This window comes from Schistocerca cancellata, chromosome 1, assembly GCF_023864275.1.
Source record: "Schistocerca cancellata isolate TAMUIC-IGC-003103 chromosome 1, iqSchCanc2.1, whole genome shotgun sequence".
In the NCBI taxonomy this organism is placed as follows: domain Eukaryota; kingdom Metazoa; phylum Arthropoda; class Insecta; order Orthoptera; family Acrididae; genus Schistocerca; species Schistocerca cancellata.
In genome coordinates this window covers 750,660,948-750,683,131 of record NC_064626.1, presented here as the reverse complement: position 1 = coordinate 750,683,131, position 22,184 = coordinate 750,660,948, and the positions used below count along the sequence as shown (strand labels likewise).

General features: G+C 42.3%; 1 protein-coding gene and 1 non-coding gene across 4 annotated transcripts in view; one reads left to right on the top strand and one right to left on the bottom strand.

The window, feature by feature from the left end:
- The window catches only part of LOC126185952 (polycomb protein EED), an 87,428-nt gene extending 65,690 nt beyond the window's left edge, over positions 1–21,738 (bottom strand). Inside the window, exons 1-2 of one of the 3 annotated variants that reach the window (XM_049928170.1) lie at positions 21,448–21,738; positions 448–593 (exon numbers count right to left, since the gene is read on the bottom strand). In XM_049928170.1, coding sequence (XP_049784127.1) covers positions 448–593; positions 21,448–21,546 — 245 coding nt within the window. In that variant the 5' untranslated portion in view covers positions 21,547–21,738. Of the gene's footprint in view, positions 1–447; positions 594–21,276; positions 21,414–21,447 lie in introns of those variants that run through there. The other 2 variants (XM_049928172.1, XM_049928171.1) reach the window with 2 other exon arrangements.
- Positions 847–920, top strand: Trnas-cga (transfer RNA serine (anticodon CGA)). Its single transcript has one exon. It is a non-coding gene; the product is annotated as a tRNA-Ser (tRNA).
- Positions 21,739–22,184: the final 446 nt, after the last annotated feature.

Genomic DNA, 22,184 nt, shown 5'->3' with positions numbered 1-22,184 from the left:
AGTACATACTTAGAATAATTTTGTGCATCAAGGAAAATAAAAAAAAGCTAAGATAATTTAAAAAGCAATTCCTGTTTCTTCAGTGTAATATTAACACAAAAGAATTGTTTTAGTCCCACGTTGGAGGCTACATGGTACATAACAATCTAATTTATACGAGAGAAATAAGGTAAAGAAAGTAGCAAAGAACACCACAGTAACAAATAGGCAAAAAGAAAAACATAAAGGAGTACCATAGCGTCTAAGTCCAGCACAAAATTTTAATCCTGCCAGGAAAGTAATCTGTAGAGCAAAAGCTTCATTTTGAAAACATATTCCATACTGTATCCGCTAACAGTTATTATTTTTTATTATTCAATGAATATTCTTCACTTTAGAACAATACAATTAGAATGCTATGTTATTTACTGAAGGGAGCTGCGAGCAATTTGTAAATATGTCACTCACGAAAATTTGTACTGAAGTTTCATATTGTTAATTTTTTGTTGAATTTTCTTCCTACCACGTCGACCTTTTCTACCTCTATTGGTAGGAGTTTCACTGCGTGATGTGTTATCTGTGGTTGAAGTACTTCCTACACTTGATGTTTCATCCTGAAAAATTAGAAATTAATTGTTAAAAATATTGTGACAATAACCATATTATAGTAAACAGTCAGAATGCACACCTATGGACTGACAAATTTTAGTTGCTTTTTATTAATGCAAACATTTTACTACTAAATGCATGACAAGCCACAACTGTGCTGGTCCAGAAGTAATGCTGACACCTGCCACTCATCAGCAGTACTCTACCTACCAACCAAGCCATCTAAGTAATATGCTGTGAGGACCAGGTGTGAGTCGTGCTTCGGTAGCTCAGATGGTAGAGCACTTGCCCGCGAAAGGCAAAGGTCCCGAGTTCGAGTCTCGGTCGGTGCACACAGTTTTAATCTGCCAGGAAGTTTCATATCAGCGCACACTCCACTGCAGAGTGAAAATCTCATTCTGGAAACATCCCCCAGGCTGTGGCTAAGCCATGTCTCCGCAGTATCCTTTCTTTCAGGAGTGCTAGTTCTGCAAGGTTCGCAGGAGAGCTTCTGTAAAGTTTGGAAGGTAAGAGACGAGATACTGGCAGAAGTAAAGCTGTGAGGACCGAGCGTGAGTCGTGCTTCGGTAGCTCAGATGGTAGAGCACTTGCCCGTGAAAGGCAAAGGTCCCAAGTTCGAGTCTCGGTTGGTGCACACAGTTTTAATCTGCCAGGAAGTTTCATAAGTAATATGCCTGACAGACAAATTTGAAACTTCAACCTTCCACTGTCTTCTCTCCATTGCTTCCAAATTCCATATTACCATGACACTACAAAATTAGTACCTCCAGAAAAATTGATATAACACATAGTTTAAATACAGTATTCGTCAGATGTGAAAACTGCGATCTGGATGGTAGAACAGATTTCAAATCTTGGACAAATACAGGGCTATTACAAATGATTGAAGCGATTTCATAAATTCACTGTAGCTCCATTCATTGACATATGGTCACGACACACTACAGATACGTAGAAAAACTCAAAGTTTTGTTCGGCTGAAGCCGCACTTCAGGTTTCTGCCGTCTGAGCGCTCAAGAGCGCAGTGAGACAAAATGGCGACAAGAGCCGAGAAAGCGTATGTCGTGCTTGAAATGCACTGACATCAGTCAGTCATAACAGTGCAACGACACTTCAGGATGAAGTTCAACAAAGATCCACCAACTGCTAACTCCATTCGGCGATGGTATGCGCAGTTTAAAGCTTCTGGATGCCTCTGTAAGGGGAAATCAACGGTTGAACGCGTGCGGGCAAGTTTCACGCGTAGCCCGTGGAAAATTGGCTCATGCCACAAATGGAGACCGACAGCGCCGACTTCATCTTTCAACATGATGGTGCTCCACCGCACTTCCATCATGATGTTCGGCATTTCTTAAACAGGAGATTGGAAAACCGATGGATCGGTCATGGTGGAGATCATGATCAGCAATTCATGTCATGGCCTCCACACTCTCCCGACTTAACCCCATGCGATTTCTTTCTGTGGGGTTATGTGAAAGATTCAGTGTTTAAACCTCCTCTACCAAGAAACGTGCCAGAACTGCGAGCTCGCATCAACGATGCTTTCGGACTCATTGATTTGGGACATGCTGTGCCAAGTGTGGGAGGAACTTGATTATCGGCTTGATGTCTGCTGAATCACTAAAGGGGCACATATCGAACATTTGTGAATGCCTAAAAAAACTTTTTGAGTTTTTGTACGTGTGTGCAAAGCATTTTGAAAATATCTCAAATAATAAAGTTATTGTAGAGCTGTGAAATCGCTTCAATCATTTGTAATAACCCTGTACAACTCCATGTTCGTAACTGCGCCCACTTCATTTTAAAGTGTATCAATTCATTACCAGCCAATCCAACAGTTCGAACTTTTCATACATAATCACACAAATATGAACATGTTAGACATGTTGTCCCGTTTTAACACCCCATCCAGACATAATGGCAATGTGGGATCATATAAGAGGCGTATGAACGCCAATAACGTAGCTCATCCCTGAACCCATACATATGATACTGTCTGCGAATATACTAAAAGTATTCATGTCCGGGGAAATTTAGTACCAGCAACAGTCCATTCCAAATAAGGGACGTGACCACCTCTGGCACTCTACATATACAATCACACCACAGTGGTTAGTGTTAGGTTTTTCAGACCTACCCATTCATCAACTGGGACATTCACAAAAGCCAAAGGTGGGGGTCACCAATTGCACCCTGCACATGTCACAGTAGATAATGCGTTATCATATCACTTGTTGCAGATGTCGTGGACCCTCACATTTGTTCCACCATACACCCTGTGTATGGTATCAGTGTCAGGATCAATTTGTGTGCAATGATTGACCAAGTGTTCATGGATGCTGTGATGCTGATGACGTCTAGCCCCTGCACACCACTGTCTAGTATATTGGCTATTTATAAATTTTTAACAAGTGACACAAGCTACAGTTGTTTTGCCTAATGATACTATATCTGTACCACTGTAATAAGGAACAATCAAACAGTATACATCAAGGACATCAGTCCCTTTTTCCTTTCATAAAAAAGCTGAAGGTTTACAAGAGGAAAAAAAGGTGGACAGCCAACTTTAACTTCTGCATCATCTAAGGCACAAAAGAAGGTAAGCTTTAAGGGGAAAAAAGCCATAAAAACTAATACAATACAGTAGGATGAGGGATAAGCACCAGTTGAAAACAGCCGGAGACCCCTCCCCGTTACCTTGTAGCAGGATGGCAGCTTCTGCATCCAACTGACAGCCCCCCTTTCACTGTCTAATGTAGGCAGAATGTTAATGAAATGGTAAAAAGTAAAATAACTAAAATAAAAGTGAGGAAGAATACAAAAGCATAAAAACATTGACAAGGGCTTGTGTCAGAGTGGTGATCTGTTCCTTACCAACTAGACAACTATCTGAATCTAGTGATCATATAGGAAGCGTGGCAAGAAGAAGAGCAGAATAAAATGGTCACAAAATAAAATATTATGAGGTAAGGAAGGTGCACTGGCAAGAAGCTGCTGGAGATACCCGGGGCCCTGTATCAAGAGGTCAGCTCACTTACCCGAATGGCAAACCTCCAGTTGCTGTAGAATTCTGAAGTCACAGAATGGTAAAAGTGAAATGACAAATAATTATGAAAGCACATACAAGCATAGAAGCACAGACAAGCATAAAAAGGCCACGAGACTGTTCACAAGTGGCTAGGCAGCCAGTTCAATCTTCAGTACTTTCATTTGTGGTGTAGATTAAGACAGAAGGTAAAGCGGAGACAAAACAATTGTTGAAATGTGATGAAATACTGTGAGGTGGGTGAGGTGCACTACACAGAATCAGCCTGAGTCACCTGTGATGAGTCCTCCAGTGGTAGGCCAACTTCTGCTCTCGACTGGCAGTTCGCTGGTCACTGCAGATTCTAGCAGAATGGTAAAAAGAGGTGATGGGACCATGATGACAAACTCCAACTGAGGGTATATTAACCAAACTCTTGAATAAAAAATAAAACCAGATATACTTTTAGGACATTACCACCTACCAGCAGAGGCAATGAGTCTTCAAGTGTTAATGTTCACCTCAAAGTAGCAAAGTCTGATCACTCTGACAGGGTATAGGCCACTGATAGCAGGGTGTCACAACAATGGGAAGGTTTGCTCTCACCTGAAGATGTAGCACAAGCCATACAGGTGTGGCCAAAGTAGATACCAGCAAAAGATAGTACATTCCCTTTGGGAAGGACAAAAGGATGATAATTAGGCTGTGGAACCTTTTCTTGCTCATAGTGTCCATATGGCGCCATTCCCCATTCCAAGCCTCCAAAAGCTGAAAAAAACCACGCTGACTGCAAGCTGGATGCCAGTATTCCCATCTTACAAGCTTCCTTTGTTAACCTATCAGTAAGCTTGTTTCCTGAAATACCAATGAGAGGGTCTACATGAATGTAATCAGGTCCCAGTACTGCGAAAGTCACAAAGAAGATCAGGTCATGTACTGTCCAAACTGATGGCTTCCTGGGATAGCATCTGTTTATGGTCTGTAGATAGGGAATTCTCATGAGCTGAAGTGCAGGAATAACAAAGCACTTTGACAATGGCCTCAAATTCTGCTGTAAAAATACTAACCCCATATGTTAGAAGTGTTGTTCATGACTCCCAGAATGTGTGAAGACATAGCCAGTATCATCATCAACCTTGAGAGCTGTCAGTATACACTGTGGTGACAGAAGCCATGTGATACCTCCCTTTTATCATGCCTGACCTGCTATTGCCAGGTGTTGTGCAACATGGTTTGGACTCAACAAGTTGTAAGTCCACTTCGTAGTTAGTCTGGACAGTCTTCGCTCTGACCACCTTCCTCCACTGAACCCTATTGTCAAGTCATATTTGCAACTCACTCCATAATCGCGGAATATTCCCGGTGCTGGATTTTGTGCATGAGCTGACCTATCCATTATGTCCTGTAAATGTTCTATGGGATTCTAACTGGGCAAGCTTGGTAGCCAAACCATTTGTTTGAATTGTTCAGAAAGTTTCCAAACCATATGGCAAGGTGACATGGTGCACTGTCATCCATAAAAACACCATCGTTGTTTGAGAACATGAAGTCCACGAATGGCTGCAAATGGTCTGCAACTACTCGAACTTACCCATTTCCTGTCATTTGGACCAGAGGACCCAGTACATACCATGAAAACTTAGCTGACACCATCATGAGCTGCCATCATCTTGCACAATGCCTTGACAACTTGGGTCCAGGGCTTCATGGGGCCTGCACCACACTTTAACCCTACTATCAGCTCCTACCAACTGAAATCAGTGCTCATATGAGCAGACCACAGTTTTCCAGTCTATGGTCCAACCCATATGGTTACGAGCCCAGGAGAGAGGCACTGCAGATGTCGCATCTGTTGTCTGCTGCCATACCCCATTAACACCTAATTGCCTGTAATGTATGAATGTCTTCACTCTAGCTAAAGATGGGGGGGGGGGGGGGGGGGGAGGAGGGGAGGAGGTGTTAGTCACCATGCTTGCACAGTTTATTGTCATTTGAAGTGGATGTGAGTATACATATTTCGTGCTTCAAAATCTAAAAAATGGAGTAAGGTTTAGTTCTGCTGTATCTTTCTTTTCTTCTTTAAAATGAGGAGTGGAACATAGCTCTCCACAGTTGATACATATTGACAGTTGGTTGCAGGGAATATTCTCATGTAATTCCCACCACAATCTCCACAAGTCAGTTATTTTGTGTAAGGAGATATACCCAAAACACATTCATTTAAAATGCCAAATGGAGAGCAGAAAATATGGCTCTACATTACAATGGTTTACCATTGCTATTACCTTTCAGCTAATACATCTCATCCAGAAGCTAAATTAAAAGCACCTTATATTTTGGCTCTATCAGATATGGCTACAAAAATGGACACCCATTCACTCCAGGTTTGTACGCAGCTAATTTGTCTGCAATGTGAGGTCGTTGTCATGCAGTAGACCCTGTGTAAGTGGACGCAGAAACTGTTAGAATTTGTTAAGTATCAGTGGATGAAAAATGGTCAGATACAAGATGCCCCCTCCTCTCCCCCCCCCCCCCTTTCTAGCAATTCCACACAATAACACACATACAGCTTCCTAGATGGCACATCCACTAAGACGGGCAGTCATGAACTTTTAATTATTACCTCACAAAAGTTAGTTTTTTTTACACGCTGAAAGGCAGAAGCACTGCAACGTAAATAGGCACACACACAAAAGGTACAGTGCTAGGCTATCTTTCAGAATGCAATCGTTTTTCTAACTAAAACACACACACACACACACACACACACACACACACACACACACACACACACACACACACTACTAGATGGGGGTCACAAGTGACCTTAGTTTAGGCAAGGAAGGTTACAGGAGCAAAGGATATGCTGTAATACAGGAGCAAAGGATGTGCTGTAAGGATAGCTCCCGTCTGCACAGGTAAGAAAAGGTGGTGGTGGTGGTGGGAAGGATCCAGATGGCACTGGTTGGGAACCAGCCATTGAAATCTCACACACTGTGCTCTGCTGCATGTTGTGCCACTGGCTGGTCAACCTCGTTTTTGGCAAAAGTTTGGTGCTGGCCACTCATTCTAGTTGACAGCTTGTTGGCTGTCATACCGATGTAAAAGGCTGTGCAGTGGTTGCAGCAGAGCTGGTATCTAACATGGCTGCTTGCCATTAACAGGCCAGGCCTCTGACAGGGTAGGATAAGCCTGTGACAAGACTGGAGTAGGTGGTGCTAGGTGGGTGGATTGTGCAGGTGCATCTGGGTCTTCCATAGGGGTACGATCCCTGTGGCAGCAGGATCCCTGTGGGAGTGGCATAGGGATGGACTAGGACATTGCAGAAGCTGGGTGAGTAGCGCCATGTCACTTTGGGAGGGGTTGGAATTACCTTGGGTAGGATGTCCCTCATTTTAGGGCATGATGATACATAACCAAAGCCTGATGCAGGGCATGGTTCAGTCATATCAGTACAGGGCCTATTGGGTGACAATGGTGGGGGGAGGAGAAGGGAGGTGCTTCTCTGTGGTTGGTTCTTTGTAAGGCCTTCAGCTTACTGGGTGAGAGAGTTCTTATCACCGCAGATGAGCTAGCCTGTATAGGAGGGATCTTTTGGTGTGGAAGGGGTGGCAATGCCAAAGTGCAGGTAATATTGATGATTGGTGGGTTTGACATGGACTGAGGTGTGGAGGGAGCTATCTGAGAGGAGGAGACCAACATCTAGGAACGTGGGATGATGGGTGGGGGGAGACCAACTGAAGTGGATGGGAGAGACGGTGTTGAGGAAGAATGAGTATAAGGCATTCTGGCCTTGGGTCCAGATTATAAAGATGTCAACATTACACTTGAACCAGACCAGGGGTTTGCGGAAGCTAGGAATGTTTCCTCTAGATGGCCCAGAAGAGGTTGACACAGGAAGGCACCATACAAGTGCCCACAGCTGTGCCACAAATTTGTTTGCATACCTTCCCTTCAAAGGTGACATAGTTACGGGTTAGGAAGTAGTTGGTTAGGTGTACGAGGAACGAAGTGGTGGGTTTGGAATCTGCAGGGCATTGGGAGAGGTTATGGTTAACTACGGCAAAGCCATGGGCATGAGCAATGTTGGTGTATAGTAAGGCTGCATCAACAGTGACGAGTAGGGATCCGGCAGGTAAGGGTGTGGGGATAGTGGAGTCGCCCGCATCTCGTGGTCGTGCGGTAGCGTTCTCGCTTCCCACGCCCGGGTTCGATTCCCGGCGGGGTCAGGGATTTTCTCTGCCTCGTGATGGCTGGGTGTTGTGTGCTGTCCTTAGGTTAGTTAGGTTTAAGTAGTTCTAAGTTCTAGGGGACTGATGACCATAGATGTTAAGTCCCATAGTGCTCAGAGCCATTTGATTTTTGGGGATAGTGGAGAGTTGTCACTAACTAGCCACACTGGGACGCCCATAACTGCTAGGTTTCTAGATTTTGGGGAGCATGTAGAAGGTGCGTGTGTGGGCTGTTGTTGGGGCGAATAGAGAGATGGATTCAGGGGAGAGGTTCTGAGAAGGGCCTAAGAATTTCAACAGGGATTGGGTATTATGTTGGACTTCTGGGATGGGGTCACTCTGGCATAACTTGTAGGTGGAGCTGTAGGACAAGTGGCAGAGGACTTCTGTCAGGTAGTCTCTCCGGTTCATCACAACGGTGGTGGAACCTTTGTCTGCCAGGAGGACGATATAGTCAGGATCCATTTTTAAGTTGTGTGCAGCAGTCCTTTCTTCTGTTGAAAGATTGTTCTCATTAGGGAGGGAACTGAGGAAGGATGGTGGGGCCAGGTTGGAAGTTAAGAATCCTGGAAGGTGACCTTGGAATGGTCAGGAGGGACTGTGGGTGTGTCACTGTTGGATGGTGGTCTGAACAGGGACAGGAAGAGTTCAATGTTGTGACTGGATTGGCTTTGGTTAGAAGGGTTAGTGGCAAAGACGTGCTTCCAATATAGGGAATACGAGAAGGAGTAGGTCTTTCACAAGTTCGAATGGAAACTTCTCTGGGGCTGACGAGTTTGGTGGAGAGGTTACCAACAGTGTTCTGGGATTGTTTCGCCTCTAGATTTTGTGGAGTGTTGGCAGGGGGTTTTGGTTGATGCTGTAGATTACAAAGGTCAGCTAGGCAGGGTCCTGGTGCTATGAAGGATTGACAAGAAGGAAAGCTGTGGGTAGGATAGGAGTAGGACAATGGTGCCCCAAGGTGGGAGTAGGATGTCAGCAGGTTGGATAAATTGTGGAGGTGGTATTTGGAATTTTCTTCTGGCCGTTTGAGTGTCATGATTTCAGTTTGGGTGATGAGGTGTATGTAGTTGTGATTGCATAGTAACGATATTTAGCAGAGCGAGTGGAGGCAGTCGAGGGATGCATGTGACATGGAGATGTTTTTTGTAGAACTAGGTTTGTGTGGCAAATGGAGTGGCAGAATCTGAAAAAATAAAAGTCATTGTGGAAGGAGGGGTGTAATCCAGGGAGACAGGCGTTTGTGTGTGTGCTTGTGTGTTTGCGTGCATGTGCAAGTTTTTCCTACAGCAAGAAAAAGGAACTGCTTTTCGAAAGCTAGTCAAGTTCCTACCTTTCGTTTGCGTGCCTATTGACGACACAGCACTTCTGCCTTTTGGTGAGTCATTACCTTTATTTCTAAACAACTTTTAATTTTCAACCAGAACTTTCCATACATTATACTGCCAAGTGGCTTCCTTCCATCCAAACCTCATGTCATCTGTCCTTCATTACTGTTTGCTTTATTCAGCTCCACTCTATTGTTTGTCAGTTTCTTTCTGTTACTTCTTTTCCCTCTCGCATTTATGACACAAACCATAAAGGTTGCGTCAAACGTGGTCGCACCTGACTTTTGTTACACCTTGTAGTATTAGCCACATCCGTTATGGCAGCAATCCCTAAGGGACTCTGCATTAATTTGCTGAGTACAGGTTTGGTGTCCCCAGAATTCCTGAGCTGTCAGTCCCCCGTCACCGTAAGCTCTGGGCATGCTTCAGCGAACACCATACGGTGCAGTGGTGGAACGTTGTATGTCTCAGGGAACGGGGATCTTGGCTTGACTGGCTGGACTGCGAGAATGGAATAAACCTCTATTAAAAACCTTCAATCTCAAAGTGTGCTGCACACTGATAGGATGCATGGCTGCTGAGATGGGGCAGTCATTAGTGGGCAACTTCTGGGGAACATGCTGCACCTCAGTTGTATAAGGCTTACTCAGGCTCTGTCTGAGTGAACCCTTATTTCCCTAGCCGCTCATAGGATCGAAATGGAACCCTGGAAATCATCATATTCTCTCCTCCCATTCATCCAAGACAATGAGAGAGGCTAGTCCTCCTGATAGTAAGAATACTTTGGACTTCATTAACAGGGCTCATCGAGTCATGAATAATAATGTGTTTTTGGTGATAAAGAGGAGGGAGAGGACATTTGAAAATGTGTCCCCCTTCTGTATCCATAAGGGTTTTCAGATTATGCCACTCCATTTGCCACACAAACCTGGTTCTACAAAAAAACATCTCCATGTCACATGCATCCCCCAATTGCCTCCACTCGCTCTGCAAAATACTGTTACTATGCAATCACAACTACATACACCTCATCACCCAAACTGAAATCATGACACTCAAACAGCTAGAAGAAAATTCCAAATACCACCTCCACAAGTTATCCAGTCTGCTGACATCCTACTCCCACTTTGGGGCACTACTATACTACCCCCATCCTACCCAAAGGGTTCATCCTCGTCAACCCCTCATAGCACCCAGACCCTGCTAGCTGGCCTTTACATCCTATCACATCCTCCAAAACCCCCTACCAGCAATATGAAATCTGGAGTCCATCGGAATTCTCAGCCCCACAGAAGTTTCAGTCCTATCCAAAGGCCGCATTCAGCCTTACTCCCAGGTTAAACAATGTTGAACTTGTGACAGACCTACCGTATTTACTCGAATCTAAGCCGCACTCGAATCTAAGCCGCACCTGAAAAATGAGACTCAAAATCAAGAAAAAAAAATTCCCGAATCTAAACTGCACCTGAAATTTGAGACTCGAAATTCAAGGGGAGAGAAAAGTTTTAGGCCACACTTCCAAATCGAGACAAAGTTGGTCCATTGTAATATGAGACACAATTTAGGTCGAATGAATGACGATACAGCTACAGTAGGTTCGAGTCGTAAGCTTAGCAGTTAAGCTTTACTAGGTAGCCATTGCTATGCGTCACGCGCTCCGTCCGTATTTATACGGGTACGTTTCCTTTTTCATGTGCTTCGTCTGGTTTGAATTGATTGCTTATTTTGCTTTGATCTGGTAAGTGCCGTTCTCTTTGTTATAGGTGTTTACGTCACTCTAAGCTGAAAATGCATTACTGTACTGTGTCATGAGTTGTTTGTCGCATTCTGATAGTGCGTGTTTACGGTCTGTCGCCGCTCGCGGCATGGCTTGCTTTTGTGTGCGCTAACACCGCTTACAATAAAAAAAAGAGAGGAATTGTCTCATTAGCGAAACAATGGCAAGAGACTGCTATTTGTTGTTACTTACACTGCTGCTTTCTTTGATAATGATCAACAAGAACCAAATAATAGACTACTTTTGATAGAAGGCGTTCTGAACGAGAGTTTAGCGAAAATTTTTCTCCGTTTGAAAATCTTTGCAGACTCCTCTTTAGTACACTACATTCTGCACAGAAATTAGTCATCAAAGATTTAAAAATCGAGTCAACTGCCGTGCTTCATTTCTGATTGTGTAACTATTAGGCATAAGAATAATACGAATATAAACATGACATGATATGTATATTCTTCCGCGTTTGCTGTTGTCTCACCCTAGTTTCGTAGTTTATTAGGCAGACAGGATTTAAATGAGATAGCAGCAAACACTAAAGAATACACGGCAAAATATTTATATTCGTATTATTCTTATGGCGAAGAGAATACTGTATGTGATTCACAATTCATCTAAGTTCCTATTAGCAACCATCTCTTCTCACAGGTAGGAAAAAATTCAGAACGTAGGGTTGACCATATTGACAAATCATCACAGTCTTGCCAGTCGGATTTTCGTAGTACATTCAACATTGAAATGCTGCTACATTCGAAGATGAACAATACGGAATTTGTATTTACTTCGTGGATAATGTATAAAATGCAGTGATCGAAACTCGGGGCGGAGAAGAAGGCTCGTCTTCCACCCTTTTTTTTTTTTAATTTATTTACTGACGCGGAGGTTTTGGCGCTAGTATTTATCTTTGTGCCGGCAAAGCATGCCTATGCAGAACTACATATATTCGACGACGGAAATCAGTTGTGGCGGCACCTACCAACATTTTTCAGAACTTCCGCTTACTTTGCACTAGATTCTAAGCCGCAGGCGGTTTTTTGGATTACAAAAACCGGAAAAAAAGTGCGGCTCATATTCGAGTAAATACGGTAATCTCCTTTTCTCTTTCCCCAAAGTGGAAACACTTTTTTGCCACCAATCCCTCCAACCAAAGCCAATCCAATCCCAACATCGAACCCTGCTTGTCCCAATTCATACCGCTATCCAACAGTGATCCAGCCACAAACCCTCCTAACCATCCAGGAATTCCTAACTTCAAACCTGGCCTCACAATCCTTCCCCAGGTAAATAGGATCTTGATCGGATCACCCTCGTGGCAGACAAAGGTTCCACCACTGTTGTGATGAACAGGGAAAAAATGGAAATAAGGAGGGACAACCTGTCAGGAGGCCTCCGCTAGTTGTCCACCAGCTCCACCTGCAAGTTCTGTCAAGAGTGACCCCATCCCAGTTGTATAACATAACCAATTCCTGCTGAAATCATTAGGCCCTTCTCAGAACTTCTCCCTAGAATCCATCTCTCTACTCGCCCCAACAACAAAGCACACCCACTTTCTATAAGCTCCCCAAAATCCACAAACCTAACAGTCCTGCATGTCCCATTGTGTGCTCCCACTGAAAGAATCTCAGCCCTGGTTGATCAACACCCCCAACTAATTTTCCAAAACCAAGCCTCCCACATTAAAGATACCAACCACTTCCTGCACCAGCTCACAACCAGCGCCACACTCTTACCTCCCAGATCTCTACTCGTCACTGCTGATGCAACCTCACTATACACAAATATCGCTCATGCCCATGGCTTTACCACAATTAAACATTACCTCTCCCAATGCCCTGCAGATTCCAAACCCACCACTTCATTCCTCATACAACTAACCAACTACTTCCTAACCCATAACTATGTCACCTTTGAAAGGAAGGTATACAAACAAATTTGTGGCACAGCCGTTGGCACCAACAATGTGCCCTTCTATGCCAACATCTTCCGGGCCCTCTAGAGGAAACATTCCTAGCTTCCCAAAACCCCAACCCTCTGGTCTAGTTCAAGTGTACTGCTTACATCTTTATAATCTGGACCGAAGGCCAGGATACCTTATCCTCATTCTTCCACAACCTCAACACTGTCTCTCCCATCCGTTTCACCTGGTCCTCCTCCACCCATCATCCCACATTCCTAAATGTCTATCTCTTCCTCTCAGACAGCTCCATCCACACCTTGGTTCACACCGAAGCCACCAATCACCAACAGTACTTTCATTTTGACAGCTGCCACCCCTTCCACACCAAAAAAATCCCTGCCATACAGCCTGAACACCCTTGGTAGAGACAACTGCAGTGATGAGAACTCTCTCACCCAGTATGCTGAAGGTCTCACAAAGGTCTTCACAGACAGGCAATACCCTTCAGACCTAACTCACAAACAGATTTACCACCTCATATACTCATAAATACCTGATTCTCACATCCACTCCAAGAACCAACCCAAACAAGCAGCTTCCTTATCACCCAATACTACCCTGGACTGGAATGACTGAACCACGTCCTTTGTTAAGCTTTGATTATCTATCATCATGCTCTGAAATGAGGGACGTCCTACCCAAAATACTTCCAACCCCATCCAAAATGGTATTCTGCTGCCCATCCAACCTGCATAACATCCTAGACCATCCCTATGCAATTCGATCATACCCCTATGGAAAACCCAGATGCAAGATCTGTCCAATCCACTCACCCAGCACCACTTACTCTATTCCCGTAACAGGGTTATCATACACCACCACGGGCTGTCCCACCCGTGAAAGCAGCCATGTTGTATACCGGCTCTGCTGCGACCACAGCACAGCAATTTACATTGGTACCAACCAGCTATCAACTAGGATGAGTGGCCACCCCCAAACTGTTGCCAAAAGCAAGGTGGACCATCCAGTGGCATAAGATGCACAATTTCAATGGCCGATTCATGGCCAATGTCATCTGGATCCTCCGGACCACCACCACCAGCTTTTCGGGAGCTGTGTAGACAGGAGCTATCCTTACACCACACCCTTCACCCCTGTAACCTTCCTGGCCTAAACCTAAGGCAACTAGCTGCCCCCCCCCCCCACACCACCCAATAGTGTGTACACCATCCCCTGCTCAGTACCCCCAGCCCAATTTGTGTCCCCACATTAGCTAGTTGTGTGCTGTCATCTCATGTCCTACTCTATGAAATCGCATGCCCCACTGTTTGCCACCTGCCTCTTCTACCGACACACCCCTAGCTAGCCCACAGATGGCTCCTCAATCTCCCAAGTGCCACTAAATACTTCTCCCCCCACCCCCTCCTTGCCTCCCGCCTCTCTTCATCCATCCCTCACCTATCCCTCAGCTCCCCCCCCCCCCCCCAATCACCCCAAGACACTCATCGTGGGCCAGTAAGGAGCTGGCAGTTGACTGAGCACAATGTTAGGAGACCGGTGTGTGTGTGTGTGTGTGTGTGTGTGTGTGTGTGTGTGTGTGTGTGTGTGTGTGTGTCTTCAACCCGAACTTTCCATACATTATTAAATAGTTTTTTGTTTGTTTGTAATTACACTTGTAGTCCTGGTACACATTTAAAAGACATGCACCACAACCTGTCACTAGAGAACCCAAAACAAAATGGCACAATACCATTGATAAAGTGGAGTAATGTGTGGTAGCTCATTTTCTGCATTTGAAGGGGAACAATGCTGCAACAATCCGTGCAGAGTTGGTGGAAGTGTACAGAACAATGCACCATCATATGACTTAGTGGTTAGGTGGTACAGTGCTTCCAGTGTGGCCAATAAAGTCTGAATGAAGAAAAATGAAGGGGGAACACCATCTCTCAGTGGAAAACCAAGACTCCTAGTAGAATTGGAGGAACTGGTGCTGGAAAAACTGAGAAACAGCCATGCGTCAGTTTTCAACACACTGCGGAACATTTTAAACATGATAAATGTTGCCCCTGTGCCGGGTTCCATGACCACTTGCACCAATTTAAAGAGCCTGCCAGACTGAGGCAGCAGCAGAAATATTTCAGCCATTTCTGGCCAATACTGAGGACTTCATTAACCACGTGTTCAACATGGACAAATCCTGGGTGTATCACTATTCCCTTGGGACAAGGGAGCAAAGCAAGCAGTGAAAGTATGTCAATTCACCAGTGCTGAAAAAGGTGAAGACCCAACCACTATTGAGTAAAACGATGTCTAGCTTTTTTTCTCTCTCTCTCACAGAAGGCAGTCAAGGTGAAGAGTCGTGCAACCCTGCCCAAAGGTGTGGTTTTTGTTCCACGAAATCACCCCAGCTCAAATTTTGCTTCACCTCCTATATTCTCCTGGAATAGCTCCCATAGACTTCTTCCGCTTTCCTCGCATAAAGAAACCATTGCATGGCAAGCATTTTCAAAATGACAATGAGATGATTTCTGAGGTGGAAGGTTTCGCGAACACCTGAAATGCAGCCTTCTACAACCAATGTCTACACCAAATCATCCATTAATGGCAAAAATATAGAACACGGAAAGATGAATATGTGGACAACTAACACTATCACACAGTTTTGTGGTTGCCCATTGAGTTTTTTGAGGTTATAATTTTATGACTACCCCTTGTAAAAATCATCTGTTTATATAAGAGTAACAGATGTTGATATAAATCTGAAATGCTGCTAAATAGTCTTACGCACTTCTTTTCTATGAAAGGAAGTCCATTATAACTCTGGTTCTCTCTCTCTCTCTACACACACACACACACACACACACACACACAAAATAGTCTTGCCAGTGCTACTAAACTGTAGTTCCCTCACATCCATGCCAAACATGATTGTCTCAGCAGCAAAAATGGGTCATAAGTGTGTTCTTCATCTTTCTCCTTTTCTGACCGAGTGATATCGGAATTCATTAGAGTAATTCACTGGTTCTTTCAGGCAGATACCCAGAAGGCCCCAGGAAGAAAATGAACCCTCAAGACCAGTGCTCTATATCTGTTTCACAATTGTTATTTTCAGTTCCACTTTCACCTTTTATTTAATGTTCTGGTACACAAAACTGTCTTGCTTGACATCCTGCTGAAGCAATATGTTAAGTTCCAAATGGCCACATTTGTATGCTTTTCAGACAGCATGGGGCACAGTTTGTGGGCATTCCTGCAGTTGCATTTGTATTCAATGGTGTTATACTTCTCAATAAGTTTTTTAAGATCATGATAAATTTTGTCACACGGGTGGAGGCTGCAGTGCATTTGTAACACAACAGGGATATTTTTAATGTTTTCTCGAGTTCTTGTACTTTTCACATTACTCTACGGCAAGTGAATCATATCTGCTAGGTTGGCAACATTGTTTCGACACAATAAAGCATCTTCTCACAATTATCTGAATCTTATATGACTGTTATGCAACTGAATCACTGGTATTTAAGATAAACTTTATTGTGCATACAGATACTAAAAGATGAAGACATCATCAAAGAGGTCGCCCCAGAACAGTGCACAAAGCTGCTTTTCTCCCCAACACCCTATCTTTTCCTTTAATTACATCTTAATTACCACTCAGGTACTGAATAGCATTCATACAAAAGTCGTAAGTCAAAGACAACTGCCACACATCCTGCTTTCCCTTCCTCTTCTTGCCCGTTTCCATGTTATCTTGACAAAAAACAAATGTCTTGAGTGGACTAAGGAGTGATGTGCGTGTTCCTTGCTGAGATATTTTAATGTCGGAAATGTAGCTGGTACTGTCTGACTCATGTCTGAAGTGTTAGAAAGTAAATGGCCTGTCCAGACAAAGCACAACACTCTAGACTCATTGGTTTGGAACACAGGTGGGAGGGAACAGTAGTGCAGAATGGAAAGGGAAAGAGATACCGAAAAGGGAGGAGGTGGAAGTGACCAACAGAAGCTGAAGGGAAGTTAAAGAAAGACCTGAAGGGCAGAGCAACTGTGGGATGTCAAAAAATAGGAAACAGCAACAAGTGGTGAAAATCTGGGAGGGAGAAGAGGAGTAAGTGGAAAGGAAAAAGGCAGATGGATGCAGAAAATGCAGACTTGTGACAAGACCGAGGACTGAAGTCGTGATAGGCAAGGGTAAGATAGGGTGAATGTACAACATAGCTGGGTCAATCCAAATGAAATGGTCCAATGAAAATTAAGCTGGTTGCTTGACCATTTTTAATTTTTTTTTTAATATGTGATTATTACCATATAACTGAGAAGTTCAAAACAGTTTTTTAAAAAATTTTACCTTTCACCTTTACTGAAGCCATTTTCATTTGTAAGTGTGCGACGATGTATCAGTTTAGAGATGTTAGCAAAAATATGAATATCTCTGCACTGGGTTAAGTTGCAACATTGCAATTGACATGATTGTTTTTAAAAAACCGTCTTCTACAACACTATTACACAAAATACCCTAAATTCAAAAACAACCAGTCAAAATGACCTCCAAAGTTTGGTATCCAAATTTTCAAAACTCCACTTTTTAGGCCCAAAAATAACAAACAAGGAGTGATTCATGACAACCAATACAAAAGAGTTACATGGTTGCACCTGTTACTGTCCTTCAAAGTAGTCACCAGCATTGTGTAGAAACCATTGCCAGGCGTAGTATACAGTCAGCAGAGCCTGTTCTGTTGATGGTGCAGAAGGAGCGGTCTAAAGTTATGGTGATTCTCGTGTACGACTGTGATTGTGTTATACTAATTCATTATGTTCCTTCACGGCAGACTGTCAATGCAAAGTATTATTGTTCTCTTTTGGAGCATCACCTGCGATCAGCTTTGCGAAAGAAGCGGCGACACTTTCTACGCAACCCACCCATCATTTTGCACGACAATGCGCAGGCGCATACAGCGCAAGCTGTGGCTGCACCGCTGAGTCGATGGGACAAGGAAGTACTGTACCATCCACCATACTCCCCGACTTCAGTCCTTGTAACTTTGATTTGATTCTGAAGATGAAGGAACCAATTTGTGGCATTCGCTTCAAAACTGTTCCAGAGATCGACAGGCAGTAGACCGCTTCATTTGCACCATCAACACAACAGGCTCTGCTAACGGTATACTACACCTTCCACATTGCTGGCAACAGGTTCTACACAATGCTGGTGACTACTTTGAAGGACTGGTGCAAACATGTAACTTTTTTGTATCGGTTGTGAATAAACAGTTTCCACTATAAGTTACAACCCTCATATACACTCAAGGACTAAGTTTTCAGTAAAAATGAATGTATCTTTTGATTTGATAAAGTACAATCACTATGTGCTTACACTAAATTTTAAGCACACTAAAAAATCCAGTACTTCCGCTAATCTGGCACTCGCATGTGTTGGTTTAGCAAGAGTCTAGTGCATTAATTTTTGAAATGCAATCTCCTCCAGACAGTTTATAGCACTGACTTGATATTTCACAGCCTGAAAAATGTTGCTAGGGTAAAGGTTATTAATTTTCATAGTTAATGTTCGATACTGCTAACAGTCACAACCAAACTATTAGCTGCCACATAACTGTTTTTCCCCCTCCCCATCACTAAAGCAACATACAAAACACAAAGTGTTCTTCATAAAACAAGAATCCAAGTGAAACAGCCTTTTTATGAGCAAGCAGTGCTCTTATTAACATCGGCATCTCCAACAATTCATGCACAGTTAGTTAGTTACGTGTTCCATTGATCAATAGCACGGAAAACCGTTATGATGTGGAATGTATTAGTAATAAGCCTAATGATATCAGACGACCGAAATGGGCAAGTAATGTGCTGTTGTTTGTGTTTAATGTGCACAAATGACAAACTTGTTTTTATCTTTAGTGACTTACGAGTGATAAGCAGCAATGTTAGTTGGAACACCTATGAAGTGGACTTTCATATATATTTCAACTGTCAAGCGAGGGGTATTCTTGTTATTAACATCTTCAAAGATATTTAAAACATGGACATATCAGACTACGGTACAGTTTTCAGTGGTGTCATAAATTTAACTATGGGTTGAACAATACTTTCATTCTGTCATGACGCTTTCACTGGCTTCATCAAGTCAGAACAAGATTATCAATTTCCAACTTACATTAGATTTTAGGCTTTGCTATAGACTGTAGCCAAAAGTTGCTTCTTCCTTTTTTTAGTCGTAAGAGTATTGTGAACTCACTAAACTCAATTTCCAGCATGTAACATGCTTTAAACATCAGGTCATCCATCACTTAGCTAGCAAATTGTGCTAAAATATAACTGACTATATTTTATCCAATAATAAAGAAACTGTTTAGGATGAGGCAGTCATAAACAAGTTAGACTTTCAAAAGACAACAGGGATATTAAGATGCAGATCAAAAGTACATACAGACTCATCAGGCAAGATATTAGAAATGTAGAGTATCAGAATTTACTTAAGAATACAAAGGTTCACTAGATATATTCAAGCAATGAATACAGCATCTACAACATTTAAGGATATACAAACAAGAAACTGGCAATTATTGAATAAACACACTTAAAGCAACAAATGATGTTACATGTACAAAGGAAGCAAAAAGATAATCTCAAACAGACTATGGCAACTACTGATAATAAAGAAATGAGAACTTAAGAAACTGATACTAGGAACATCGAAGAATAATCCGAATTATCCAAAATACTTTGGAAATGTCTTCAAGAGGATGCAAGACGATACAGTGAAAATTTTATAAGATTAACTACTCAAAACCCATACAAGTATGACGAAAAGTAAACAGAAATTTAGGTAGATCGTACATTTCATTGGTCAATATGGCACTAACAGAAAGGAAACAATATAAGTACTCAACTATCTCTCTAAATGTTGGCATAATTTATAAGGGAATCAGATCAGAGAGAGCTGAAAATGAAAATAATTATACATAAAGCCATTTGATGCATAAATACAAAAGCACCACAAGATGATGTTTCAATACTACTGATAAAAGATGAAGAAAAAGTATGTCAGAACTTGTAATTTATTTTACAAACTATAGATCCATCTGAATCCTTTCCACTATTTACAAGATATTCACTAAAATTGTCAACAGCACAGAAAAAAACATAGTGACTTAAGCAGACAGATGAACCAGCAGGCTTCCAAAGTTGCTTTAGCACAAATGGGCCACAATAACAAAATTGTAAAAGTCAGTAATAAATATGAAAATTATTGATTTGAGATTCATAATTTTCGGAAAGTTCTTTAACAAATAACCCTTGAAAAACAGGGCACTGATTCAACATGCGTTGGGAAAATACATAATCTGATGTTATAGCTCCCATTAGATTTTACCAGGATAATGCGGAATTAAGAAATAAGAGAGGTGTCGCCAAAGTGATCTCAGCAATACAAAAGGAAATTTACTTACCCTTAAATTGAGAAATTTAAGGAGCAGTATGCTTTAATAGAACACTTACAAACCATGTTCATTTTTGTAAAGTCACTACCGTTCGTCTCAACTGAAGATAAACAACAGTTAATTGAAGTACTTAATACGGCCATTTTACAACTAGCCATGAAAATAAACTACAATCAGACTATAAAAAAATAATGCGCAGTCAACACAATGAGAAAAAGATTTTACAAGTTCATAATGAAATCATGGAACTTGTTGACTAGGAATTTGGTGCATTTGAAGACGACTGGATGGGCAGTAAAGAAAATAATCATAAGATAAAAAAATGGCTTGGAATTTGTATGTAGTGCCGAAAAAAATTGGTGAACTGAGTTTTGTTCCGCAAGGTATTAAGATACGAATATTGACAAGTATTTGAGGTGTGTTGTTTAACAAGGTATGATGATATGTATATCGGCAATTACTTGTGACAGGAAAACAGTGGACTCGGAAACAGACTAGCAAAAGACATCATTGTGACAGTAATTACAATGAAATGGAGATGGCCCAAACATTTAGCCTGGGCCTGTACAAGGCGTCGAACTGCTAACGAATTAATCACAAAATTTCTACTTGGTAAATTAACTGTTTTGTACATCTACTCATTAACAGAAAGTAATTCATGCATCCAAGCAAAAGGTATAGTTTTACAATTAGACTTCAATCGAGAATCTAAGCAATAAAAATTAAAGCAGTATGCCAACAATACAAGGCTTCTTTGAACATGCATGTAATATCTGCAAAGTTAAACACATGATTTCATAACAAAACAACAAAACCTATGTGGCCACAAACAAACGCATGCGCCACTTATGCATGCAATTTACCCAAATCAGGCGATATAATACACACAAACGGCGGTACCGACAGTCTTACAGAATGATACACATGCCACTGGTTGTGAATCACGCCAATACGACAAAAACACTACCACTGACTCACTCGCACCGTGTAAATTTATCCACCTGATGCTCAAAATTAGGTCTTTTATTCCTAAAGCTGTCATGTATGTCATCAAATCCCCGGTTAATGCAGGTAGGTAATATTTCTTTTTAATTAATCTCATAATTCGCCTTGATCCACGAATTCAAAGCCACAGCACACAGCGTCAGTTCTTACCGCGTCATCCCCTGAGTCTTCTGTATTTGTGGATTGCTCTGAATGAAAATGAGAGTTTTTCATTACTTTTGATTTAGCTGAACTCGTTACCGGTGACATATTGACTGATCATTGCCCACTATACTTAACATCTATTCCTAAACTTCATACAACATTTCAATCTCATCAGAAACTTTTCTTCAAAATAAACACCAAACTACACACACACACAAACCAATACAAAACGAATTAATTTCAAATGTATCCCACACTTGCCCACGCCACACTGCCAGGTCTACCAACATTACACCGGTCCGGTAACATGTGTCCACTAGAAGCAAGTAACTTCCGCAAGTAATGTCTGCAAGACTTCGCCGACGTGATTACAGTAGGTCAAAAACTTGCTTAAGAGGGAAGGAACTTGCTTCCAGACATTGTGGTAGTGTGTATACTAGAGGCGCGTTACGAGATAAGCAAGTGAGAGTTCAAAATCTCGTCTGCAAAAGCCTCAGCAGCTGCCACTGTTATTATTGAAGAAAAAACGCGACGAACAAAATTTTAAGAAACGAAAGAATTGCTTGGGGTAAGAAGTGGGTACAAAGGCGTACCTTTTTCTTCCGAGATAGATCATCGAACGAACTAAAACCAGAGGACTCCGCTGAATTTAAAAACTTCCTGAGAATGTCTTATGTAAGTTTTGAACAACTTTTGTCTATTATAGAATTAAATAATAGGAAACAATATACGAAAATGCCTCA